General features: G+C 42.0%; 1 protein-coding gene and 1 long non-coding RNA gene across 2 annotated transcripts in view; one reads left to right on the top strand and one right to left on the bottom strand.

Moving 5' to 3' along the window:
* Window positions 1-12,773, bottom strand: part of LOC141218804 (uncharacterized) — a 146,456-nt gene that overhangs the window by 118,961 nt on the left and 14,722 nt on the right. The window lies entirely within an intron of this gene.
* The window catches only part of TEKT2 (tektin 2), a 28,317-nt gene continuing 15,634 nt past the window's right edge, over window positions 91-12,773 (top strand). The window contains exons 1-4 of the mRNA XM_073665935.1: window positions 91-221; window positions 2,626-2,783; window positions 7,376-7,501; window positions 11,366-11,571. Coding sequence (XP_073522036.1) covers window positions 2,628-2,783; window positions 7,376-7,501; window positions 11,366-11,571 — 488 coding nt within the window. The 5' untranslated portion in view covers window positions 91-221; window positions 2,626-2,627. The remainder of the gene's footprint in view (window positions 222-2,625; window positions 2,784-7,375; window positions 7,502-11,365; window positions 11,572-12,773) is intronic.

Here is a 12,773-nt window from a genome sequence, read left to right as displayed (position 1 = left end):
GTCTGTGCCTCAGAGCCGCTCGTGACATCGACCGGACCAGAATTCCTAGCGCCGCGGGATTTAGTCACGTGTCGTTGTTACTAGGGAACTACCTGTAAACTAACTCAGTGAGCGATGATTGGTCATTCTTCGTTCCCCTGGAAACGGCTCCTAGAGACTCGGCGAAGTGTGAGCAGTTTAGTTGGAGGCTGCCGAGGACCACGGCTGAGGCTCTGTATGCAGTAAGTAGGTCTATGGGCCATGGCTGTTGGCTCCAGGGGGTCACTGAGTGCCGGCCATTCATTTACCTAGCCCTGATCCATGTATATACTTTGTACTTTACTACGGGATATTTCCCCACGTAGAACCAGACGCTGTAGAGTGATCTACAGTCATCAACGTCATGCAGTCTATTGCTCTCTGTTATCAGTTATTTGGGGAGAGGCTGACTGCTGGAAGCATTGCAGACAGTGTACAGGAACATTACTATCGGGGTCTTCACTCATGGACCCCGTGACTTTCAGCTGCAGGCTGACCCCCCCCTCACCCCCATCCCCCCAGATTTTCAGGATCCTGGCAGCCATTTACAGCAGCTTGTATCTTCAGTAAAGCTGGCGGCTGCCATCTGCTGAGCATGTGAGTCTCTAAGTAAGCAGGCAGCTGCCGGCACATGAGGGGTCTCCCATAGGGACCTGCAGGGACACCCCAAGCCGCTATGGGTGCACATTACCTATAAGTATCCTATGTGCCTGCATATGATGCCTCCCGTCTAGCACTGCATCCCAATACTGAATCCCAATGTGACCTCTCTAATATATATACATATAAATAATATATATATATATATATATATATATATATATATATATATATATATATATATAATATAGACATACGCAACTGGAGGCACGGCGAGGTACAGTCTGGGCCCACAGCGTCACATTACAGGTACTTATGACAGACATCCTTAGAGATCTGAAGTGAGAACCTCTTATTGCCACTGATTGTAGAACAGTTTTTCTGGTCCTTCCTCTACAGTGTTGTTCCCCCCAGAAATAAGAAGCACATTTTCCCTTCAACCAACTAGGGATTTACTCTTTTTCCTCGGATGCTGGCTATTCAAAATATGGCTGCGGCCACAGAGAAGTTATGTGGTATACGCCCAGTTGGTTGAAGAGAAAATTTGCATCTTTATTACTAGGTTGAATGGGGGTGAATAACTTTGGAAGGGAGGGACACAGAAGAAAAACAGTGCCAGGATCAGTGGAGCTCAACAAATTGGAGAAGGTTCTGTTTATATTAAAAATCCATTAAAAGGTCCTCTTTAAAGGGAACCTGTCTGGTCAGATAATGCAATTAACCTGCAGGTATAGGGTTAATATGCAGATTAATAGTGTTATGAAGGTGCCCGGCCGCTGTACTGAAAGTGTGGCATGCCATCCCAGCTACCACCACTGGTTACAGAAGCACTGAGAGTGGCGGCTGCAAGCATGTCCCAGCACTGACTGACAGCCGGCTCTGCAGTGCATCAGTACATGCAGTGCTTACTACTGGCGCTCTCAGAGCTGTGAGCGCTGGAGGTAGCCATGCTGACACACTGTATGACTGAAAGCTGGTGGCTTCTGGGAGAAATAAGTTAATTTTCTCCCGAGTGCCTGGCTTTCAGTACAGCGGCTGGGCACCTTTTATAGCGCTATTAATCTGCAGGTAACAGGTTAATCGTATTGTCGGACCTGGCGGTTCCTTCTAAATGGATTGAGTAGGTTCCAAGGCTGTATTTGCACAAGATGGTTCAAGAGTAGGGATGAGCGGACCCGTGAAAGTTCGGGTTCTGGTACCCGACCGAACTTTAATCCAAAGTTCTGTTCAGGTAGCAGAACTGTACCTGAACCTGAACCCGAACCCCATTGAAATCAACCTTGACCTGAGCTTTGGCGCTACAAAATATTTTCTCTCTCTCTCCAGACATCACATGGAACTCCGAACACTTTGTGCGGTATGAATCCATAACTTTAAAGTTTGGGTTCGCTTATTTCTATTAAGGAATCTTGAATAGAGATCAGCGTGTCACTTCGTGTCCGGTGCTGAACTCTTGACACCTAGCGTCCGGTGCTGAACTCTTGACACCTAGCGTCCGGTGCTGAACTCTTGACACCTAGCGTCCGGTGCTGAACTCTTGACACCTAGCGTCCGGTGCTGAACTCTTGACCCCTAGCGTCCGGTGCTGAACTCTTGACCCCTAGCGTCCGGTGCTGAACTCTTGACACCTAGCGTCCGGTGCTGAACTCTTGACACCTAGCGTCCGGTGCTGAACTCTTGACACCTAGCGTCCGGTGCTGAACTCTTGACACCTAGCGTCCGGTGCTGAATTCTGAACACAACGCACATCCTTATTCAAGATGTGATGGATATGAGACATATGTGCTAAATCTGCAGACATGACAGTTTTCACAGCTCGGGATGGTACTGAATACTGCCTTAGCTAAAGGAAACCCCTATAATGATACCAACTTTTTACAAACATTTCTCTCTCATCCTATTAGTAGCCATCCATATTCCAGCTGGTAGCCACCAACCTCCTATAGCTATGCGCACCATGCTTATATGTTATAGCTAACATAATAATATTTATTTATTTCAATTTAGACATGGCTACTTTAAGTGTGAAACCAGGCAGCCGCTTCTCAGTCCCAGACTGGCATACCAACAACTTGCTGATTTCTACTAATGCTCAGAGGCAGCAATCCGCTGCCCATCAGATCCGCCAGGAGGCCAGAACTCTTCGGAATGAGACCAACAACCAGGTACCCATCAGTCACTTTTCCTTACAAGTTGCACATCAGTCTCTGAATTGTATTAATGTTTGGCATCCAGAATAAGGGCTATGGTGTATAAGTATTTGGTATGGACCATTGGACAGGATAGGTATGATTTCTAGAAAACCATGGCTTCACATAATCAGCAATGAGCCAAACAACCTGCCTGCTCCAGTCCACAAGCCTGATTGATCAGCCATTGATAAATAGGGAGCTTACTAGACCTTGAAGCAGTTATTCATAAGCACAGAGCTCTTCAGCAAAGGTTACCATCAGGAAAGTATACAACTACTAGTTAATGCTATGGTATGTAATCCATGAAAGTTAAAGGGATTATCTAGAAGTAACATAGTGATGATCTATCTGTAGTATAAGAGCCATCTCCATGAGATCAGTGGGATCCGACATCCTCACTGATCATCTGTAAACTACCAGCAGCTGCCACAATGTCAGAACACAGCAGCCTCATACATTGCTTAATGGCCGCTGCCAAGTACTTCTACTTATCTCCCAGTGCTCTATTGTCAGAGCAGATTTCAGCAGATAGGTGGGTGTGTGGGATCCAGGAAGGGGCAGACCCCACCTATTTTATATTGATGGGTTTTGGGCAACCCATTTAACTGTTCTATTGCCTGTTGATTTTGTCATTGGTTATGGCACTCTGGTTTTTACCCTATTTTTCTAGCTACGCCCCGTCCCCTGATTTTGTCATTAATTCCATCTTTTTGATTTTGATCTGGCTTGTTAACTGCTCCACTGCCAAATCGCTGTACTCTGTGGATGCACACCAATAGTCTCAGCAACAAAAGGTTCAGTCCCTGTACAAGGGTGAAAGGGCGAATAGGAAAACATTCTCTGAGACTTAGGCCGAGTAGTTAACACATAAACTGTTCATGAAGCTGTTTAAAGAGCTGCCAAATTCAACGTAAAGTTTCATTACCGCCACTTTTCAGCTTCCACTGTTATCTGCCCTGGAGATAGCTGATTATAGTACAGCGCCGTGCCTTGTTTAGTGGCTGGTCCAGTGTACTGCACCTTATCTCTCACTTGGACTTGAATTTCCTGATATGATAGATGAATTCTGACGTAATGCAGGCTCCACTGCTGGAGGCACATGGGGGTCACTGCTATTACTGATCTTAGTGGAAGCTATAGAAATCTTGTCAGTGTGCTCCCCTCAGTGGTGTCTACAGGTGTCCACTATGATAGTGGCACAAGTCCAATAACCAAAGTGTTTGCTGCCTGTATAGCAGCTATGTAACAGGTTACCAAACAATTTTTGTTTTTAACTAGACAACATTTTTACAAATAAGAAAACAAAAAAAAAAAAAATTCTAAGCAGTATAATCTCATATAACCTCGGAATAGTTAACATTTATAAAGAAATATTTACAGTGAAGTGTAAAATAATGCTAAGCACATTGATAGAAACCTGCACAGGCTTCTCCACTGATGCTTCCTTTTTTTTTTTCAAAATCACCAGTGGTGCCACTAATGTAAGTTCTCTGCCCTTTGTAATATACTTACCAGCCACCATCTTCTTCTGTTATCGGCGTCACTGCGCTCGGTCTTCTGCAGGTTGTGACCTGCTGGATCGCTCCAGTGTTTGCTGCACGAGCCAGAACGTTCTTACTCAATGTAAGGCCTTTTTCACTGGACAGAGTCTCCGGTACTTGTGGTGACAATTTTCACACGTACTGGAGAAACTTACGTAGACCCATTCAAATGAATGGGTCTGCGCACATGTCAGTGTGTTTCCACGGACTGTGTGTCCATGTGCAAAACACGTAGACATGTTCATTTTTTCCACGGTCCGCAATACGTCCCTCACACGTGCACACTAATGACATCCGTGTGTCATCAGTGTGACACGTACCGGCGCCTGGGAATCAGCGGTACAGTTAGCACTGTTCCCAAGCGCCGGGTGCTGGAGGCAAGTCTCATCATTGTCCCCTGCTTGCGATCATTGTGAACAAGGGACAATGTTGAGAATAGTATTCACCTCCCACTGTCTCCAACAAGTGTAAAATTTAAGAATAAAATAAAAAACACGTTATACTCACCTTTACACTTAATTCCCTGAAGCCATTGTCCCCTGTAAACAAACCAAAAATAAAAAAGAACAATATCCCTCACCTGTATGAAGATTAAAAAAACAGTGTCTCACGCCGTAATCCATCTGTGCTACGTTTCTTCGTCAGCATGTGCGTTGTGCGGTGGCTTGAGGCGACCGCTCACACTGAGTAGCAGAGGAGAATGACTCGATGCAGTGAACAGGCCCATGAACTGCGCTGAGTTCACTGATTGACAGGACACCGCTCAGTGAGCTCAGCGCAATTCAGGAGCCTTCTCGCTACAGCGAGTCATTCTCCTCTGCTCCTCCGCATGTGTAGTCACCTCAAGCCACCGTGCACTCTGATGAAGAAATGTCGCACAGATGGATTACGGCGTGTGAGGGATATTGTTTTTTTTATTTTTGGTTTGTTTACAGGGGGCAATGGCTTCCGTGAATTGGGTGTAAAGGTGAGTATAATGTGTAATTTATTTTATTCTTAAATTTATACTTCTTGGAGAAAGCGGGAGCTGAATACAACTCTCAACATTGTCCCTTTCGTGCGCTGATTGCAGTGCCAGCAGGATATAATGATGAGACTTGCCTCCATCACCCGGTGCTTGGGAACAGCACACACTGTAGCGCTGATTCCCAGGCGCCAGTATGTGTGATACTGATGCGGCACACTGCTACCACATGGTTGCCACACAGGTACACACTGCCTTGCTTATTTGTCTATAGATGGACTATGTACATACTCATGTGTGGAACTGAATTACATATTACGCTATAGATATTGGCATTTCTCGCTATATGGATCATAGATGGGTACATGCTGAGATTTGTAGCTTCTCTTACTATTCTACTCACTACATTTTCCATGTACCTGTTGTAATCCATTCTACGTGTTATTTGGTTACCAATGTACTGGTATTTGTCATTTTACATGTCGTCTTACATGTTTTCAATTTTTATAAATATATGTTTCCAATAAAAGTTAATGATTATTAGCCAAAAAATTCCTGTCTATTGTATAGAAATGTGCTTTTCTGATCTGATGACCTGTTGGATTCATTGTTACTGATGCTCTGTTATTTATTGTTAACCTCTTAACAATGCTGCACCAGAAATATACAGCACGTGGTCCTGATCTGTGATGTACATTTGGTGTAAAAAGGACCTGTCACATGGTCTAAAATAGCCAGTTTTTGCTCTTATTTTATTCCCGCTGCTCCCATGAGAATCCAGGCTTTTTCTTTGATAAAATCTGCCATACAATTTCAGAGATATGGGCCTTTTAATTTAGTGCTAATTTTAATAGTCTTTACTAAGGAGGTGTGGCACACAAGAGTCTTTGGGGGCATGTCGTTAGGCTTCTTTGCATTATTAATAGTTCACTAAAAAAGAAAATAAATGTAAAAAAAAAGTCACAGAAAAGAAAATACAGCCATACATAGCAATACCATGCCCAAACACAAATGCACAACAGTACGCAGCAGGACTCCATGATAAAGGCGGGTGCAAAATACTAATATAACAACCACGTGCAAACCCACTACACATCAGGGGGTAGCTGCCTAGTGTTCCAAATGTACACTGCTACATGAGATGCACCTTGTCCGGGGCAAAGCCTATTACCAATGCCCCTACTATTAGATCAGCCGGGCTGTCCAGTACCATAAGTACACCCCACAGGACAGACACCCCACATTACCCAGCCACCACTGAGGGGCCCGGCCTGCACCCTGCAAAAAAGTATATAATCCATGAGGTATTATTGGTCAATATTTTGGGCAAAATGCACAAGCTCGTAACCCACGTCACGGGTGTATCTCCTGTAATGGTGTGCGTTTGGAATACTAGGCAGCCACCCCCTGATGTGAGGTGGGTTTGCAAGTGGTGGTTTCATTAGTATTTTGCACCAGTGCTGCCTCCGCCCTTTATCTTAGGGGTCTTCTGCATTCTGTTGTGTATTTGGGCATAGTTTGTGGCCTACGCCCCCTAGGTAAAGACCATAAAAAATGATCATTAAATAAAAAGGGCCATATCTCTGGAACTGTATGGCGGATAAAAAAATAAAACAAAAACAGATTACTCACGGTGCATTGGAATTAAAATAAGATCAATAACTGGCCATTTTTTAAACAGCCAAACACATGCCAATTTTTTTCATATTGATATTCAATGACAGGTTCCACTGAGGAGTCAATAATTTTGACTGGAAAAACAGTGTAACACGCCGCGCTAGTTTTCCTGAGTGGAAACACAGATGTGAACAGAGCTGAACATAGAAAACGGTCTTGAAGAAACCCACTGGACTCGGAACATAATGTGCATAAAGTACATTTTATGTGGATGATTCGTGTCTGTTAGATATTATTTAGAAGAAGCCTGACAGCCCTTTTAATTGTTTGTCCCATCACTGTTACATTATTCCTTTTATGATTTAATACAATGAATTCGGTTGTGGTTTGGAGCACGAGATCTTACTGTGACAATGAATAACCAAACTGTTCTACTTGATTAGACTAAATGGGATGAGGAGGACAACCGTACCCGACTTTCTGATCGCATTGATGAAGTGGAAAACTGGAAACTGGTGTTGGACAAGTGTCTGTCGGAAGTAGATGCTGAAGTTGAGGCTCTGACACTGGTGAGTCTTCTTTGAGACTTCCTATTTGTATGACATATCTCGTATGGTCACAAAATATCAGATCAAATAGTCAACATTCTTTGGATTTTTGGTCCATTCCATCACTCTGTGTGAACAGATGGGTTATCCATCCTGATCTCGTATACAGAATTTCTTATCCATCAACTATGCAAAAGCCTCTTCAGAGAGAGCCTTTCCATGTGACTTAGGATAATATGCCAAACCAGACACTCCATTAGCAGACAGAAGTTTCGGGGTTGAAACCTATAGTAACCCAATGTCAAAGGCACAAAGCATATAAGGTGCAATAAAGCACTCATTCAAGCAGACATGAAACTATAAACCTAAAAAACTGCATTGAATAAACAAATAACAAGCAAAAATGTGAACCAAATACTTTATTAGTAGAACACCAATTGACATACTAGGACAGAATAAAGACCATTTATAAGACAAAGATAAAAACAAGATTTGAAAAATGGAGGCAGGGAACATGGACACAATGAACCACAAATGATCAAATGTCTGAGAATTATCTATAACAAAATAAGTAAATATCAATGTGACAAAAAATATGCAACCAGTATAATAAATAAGCATAAAAATGAAAATAATAATATAATATAATAATATGTGGTTTGACAACCCATGTAGACACATATAAAGTGCATTTATATTAAAGAAAACTGACTGCCAAAAGTTTTGCATATTCTATTTATTGATCACAACATAGAGAGTAATTCATTGCTTACAATGCCATAACTTAGTATTTTGTAGCATAACCTCTTGCTTTAATTACTGCACCCCACTGACGGGGCATTGAAGCCACTAGAGTATTCAAGACATCTTGAGGGATCTTGCTCCATTGCATTTGCAAATCTGCAAACATTTCATCTTTATTGCTATGGATACAGACCACTACTCTCCTAAGCTGTCTATATGGGCATAGAGGTCATAGAAAATTTAATAAAATTATATCTGCAATCCGATGTCTTGTTCCAGAAAAAAATCCAATTTTTCTTAATAAGTAAATGAATTGTTAAGATCTATGGGCCAGACACAGATCTGCATCACAATCTGCCTCAAGAACTTATTTTAAATTAAAGAGGGCGTTACTAGTGTAAGACATGTAGATCAGGAGAGCAGACTGTCAGCCATTACGTATCACACTGGTAATGCCCCTTTCATTTAAAATAAGCTCTGAAGGCAGATTCTCAGGAAGATCTATGTCCGGACCATAGATCTTAACAGTTAATTTACATATTAAGAGAAATGTTGATATCTCTGGAATAAGACATTGGATCACAACTATCAAGTTATCATTTTATTTAGCTTCCTATGACCTGGGTTGATCTTACTGACAGATTCCCTTTAAATCAATTTTTCCATTATGACCATTTATCACCTAATTTGTTATTCCTTGATAATCACCTTTTCATACACTCATTAGACACTTCAATAGAAAAGATAGGTTTGGGGTCTGACCATTATGGCTAATGTACATGTATTATTTCCTGAAACAACAGGAAGTTAGAGTGTAAAAAAAGCCCTAGTGACCAGTGTTAACATGTAAGGTTTCTATTATTTTTTACATTTATTACAGACCGTTATATGTAAATAAAAAAACCTGCTATAATTACAAAAAAATATACATTTAACCCAAAAACCTGATTTAGGCCATATTCTGATGATAGTGATTGTTTGTTAATTGTTTTTTGGTAACGCTGGTGGAAGTTGGGCAGAAAAACCCATGGTCGATCAAGTAGCTGCCAGAAACAATGGGAGTCTCTTAAGGCGCATTTAGATGGGCCAATAATCATTCCATCCGGCCCATCTAAACAGGCTGGCAGATACCTGATGAATGAGCAAAATGATTGTCCATCGGGTGTGATGATTTTTATGTAAGGTTTAACAGATGATGTACTGTCGATAGCTGATATTTTACAGTACAGACCAAAAGTTTTGACACACCTTCTCATTTAAAGATTTTTCTGTATTTTCATAACTATGAAAATTTTACATTCACACTGAAGGCATCAAAACTATGAATTAACACATGTGGAATTATATACTTAACAAAACAGTGTGACACAACTGAAAATATGTCTTACATTCTAGGTTCTTCAAAGTAGCCACCTTTTGCTTTGATGACTGCTTTGCACACTCTTGGCATTCTCTTGATGAGCTTCAAGAGGTAGTCACCAGAAATGGTTTTCACTTCACAGGTGTGCCCTGTCAGGTTTAATAAGTGGGATTTCTAGCCTTATAAATGGGGTTGGGACCATCAGTTGTGTTGTGCAGAAGTCTGGTGGATACACAGCTGATAGTCCTACTGAATAGACTGTTAGAATTTGTATTATGGCAAGAAAAAAGCAGCTAAGTAAAGAAAAACGAGTGGCCATCTTTACTTTAAGAAATGAAGGTCAGGCAGTGCGAAAAATTGGGAAAACTTTGAAAGTGTCCCCAAGTGCAGTTGCAAAAACCACCAAGCGCTACAAAGAAACTGGCACACATGAGGACCACCCGAGGAAAGGAAGACCAAGAGTCACCTCTGCTTCTGAGGATAAGTTTATCCGAGTCACCAGCCTCAGAAATCGCAGGTTAACAGCAGCTCAGATTAGAGACCAGGTCAATGTCACACAGAGTTCTAGCAGCAGACACATCTCTTCAACAACTGTTAAGAGGAGACTTTGTGCAGCAGGCCTTCATGGTAAAATAGCTGCTAGGAAACCACTGCTAAGGACAGGCAACAAGCAGAAGAGACTTGTTTGGGCTAAAGAACACAAGGAATGGACATTAGACCAGTGGAAATCTGTGCTTTGGTCTGATGAGTCCAAATTTGAGATCTTTGGTTCCAACCACCGTGTCTTTGTGCGACTCAGAAAAGGTGAGCGGATGGACTCTACATGCCTGGTTCCCACCGTGAAGCATGGAGGACTAGGTGTGATGATGTGGGGGTGCTTGGCTGGTGACAATGTTGGGGATTTATTCAAGATTGAAGGCATTCTGAACCAGCATGGCTACGACAGCATCTTGCAGCGGCATGCTATTCCATCCGGTTTGCGTTTAGTTGGACCATCATTTATTTTTCAACAGGACAATGACCCCAAACAAACCTCCAGGCTGTGTAAGGGCTATTTGACGAAGAAGGAGAGTGATGGGGTGCTACGCCAGATGACCTGGCCTCCACAGTCACCAGACCTGAACCCAATCGAGATGGTTTGGGGTGAGCTGGACCGCAGAGTGAAGGCAAAAGGGCCAACAAGTGCTAAGCATCTCTGGGAACTCCTTCAAGATTGTTAGAAGATCATTTCCAGTGACTACCTCTTGAAGCTTATCAAGAGAATGCCAAGAGTGTGCAAAGCAGTCCTCAAAGCAAAAGGTGGCTACTTTGAAGAACCTAGAATATAAGACATATTTTCAGTTGTTTCACACTTTTTTGTTAAGTATATAATTCCACATGTGTTAATTCATAGTTTTGATGCCTTCAGTGTGAATGTACAATTTTCATAGTCATGAAAATACAGAAAAATCTTTAAATGAGAAGGTGTGTCCAAACTTTTGGTCTGTACTGTATGTGCACAGAACTATCATATCAGCGATATTTCTGTGCACATAGAATTGTGGAGATTGTTTCTAAACATGCCGCTGATCGTCTTGCGTAGGGTCACAATAATCTAGAATACTAAGCAAGAAGCACTGTATCCATGGTCAGGTGGCTGTGTGCACGGCACATGTGCTATGCAGCATCTTGGTGAGCGCAGCTTCAAAACACAGAATAGTGCAACGGTGGAAGCCAAAAAGATGTTGTTTGTTGATTGACATTGCTTCTTCCAGTCTGAATTTACTTGTGGGTGATTACAGATGAAAGATGAAGCAGAACGTGCCTTGCAGGCTAAAAATGTCCCATCAGATGTAGCTATAGAATGCCTGACCCTCCGTGAGAGCCGCCGAGACATTGACCTGGTGAAAGATCCTGTGGAGGATGAGGTGCACAAAGAGGTGGAAGTGATTGAAGGTGTCCGAAAGGCACTGCAGCAGAAGATCAGTGAGGCTTTTGAACAGCTCTGGTAAAATTCTAAAAATGCCTGAAATTGTTATATCTTTCTTCATAGAGATCCATATACAGATGTGAAAATTCTCCTGATAATGAATAAGTAAACCTGGGACAGAAGTTAAACTGGTATTCCCATCTCCACGATCCTATCCCAATACGTAGTAGGTGTAATAATAATAATATTAGCAAATACCTCCAATTAGAAATGTAGTATAGTATTTTTGATTTGCTATGTCTCTTTCCTCATGCGCGGGCATCGCAGGACCTTAGGTATCCATGGTTACGACCACTAGCAGCTAGCTAACTAACTGTGACTTTATCAGTGGACGTAACCATGGATACCTAAGGTCCTGCAATGCTTGCACATGAGGAAAGAGATAGTGAATCAAAAATACTATACTACATTCCTAATTGGAGGTATTTGCTAATATTATTATTATTACACCTACTACATATTGGGATAGGATCTTGGAGATGGGAATACCCCTTTAAAGTAATATCCTCATCAGGTTATTTCTGCCATAAAGAGTAATCGTCATTTTTATTTACTAAATCAGTAGTACACATGACAATAAGAATCTTTGTCATACATCTTATCGGAGAAATCTGATTCTCCTTCTGGACTGATTTTTCACTCTGAGAATTGTCAATTCACAAGTAAAATGTGTCTTCAGTGAATACAGATTTTTCCATTGCAAAAATAGGAGCTGTCAGTTAGTGAACTTACAGCAGAATGTCTGTGTCTGTCTCTAGCTCCTCCCCCTCTCCTCTCCATTCAATTTTAAAAGCACCAACTGCCATCTCCTAACTGTGGCTAATGGGAAAATCTGCCTTCATTGAATACAGATTTTACCCCTGAATTGAAACTGAAAGATCAGTCCAGGAGGTGAAAGAATCTATTTCTCTGATAAGATATATTACACATCTGCTTATTTTCACATGTACTAATGATTTATGAAATAAAAATTAAAATGACTGTTACCCTTCAAGTATTCATTATCATTCTGCTAGGATATGCCATCACTGACTCCTTACACCTCTGATCGTGGTGTAGCACTCTGTATCTCCTTCACTGTTGTTCCCTTGTGAAGTGACCCCTGCTATCCAGTTAGGTAGACAGAGTCAGCTACAGTGCCCTACTTAGTCATGTGGCCAGCAATGCTGGTGTGCAGGGAAAACTTAGAAGGGGGCTGAGCACTGCACCAATGCTGCATC

The sequence above is a fragment of the Phyllobates terribilis genome, unplaced genomic scaffold, assembly GCF_046119375.1.
Source record: "Phyllobates terribilis strain yellow unplaced genomic scaffold, ASM4611937v1 Scaffold_2__4_contigs__length_985480577, whole genome shotgun sequence".
Taxonomy (NCBI): Eukaryota; Metazoa; Chordata; class Amphibia; order Anura; family Dendrobatidae; genus Phyllobates; species Phyllobates terribilis.
This window is presented reverse-complemented; position numbering and strand designations above follow the sequence as displayed.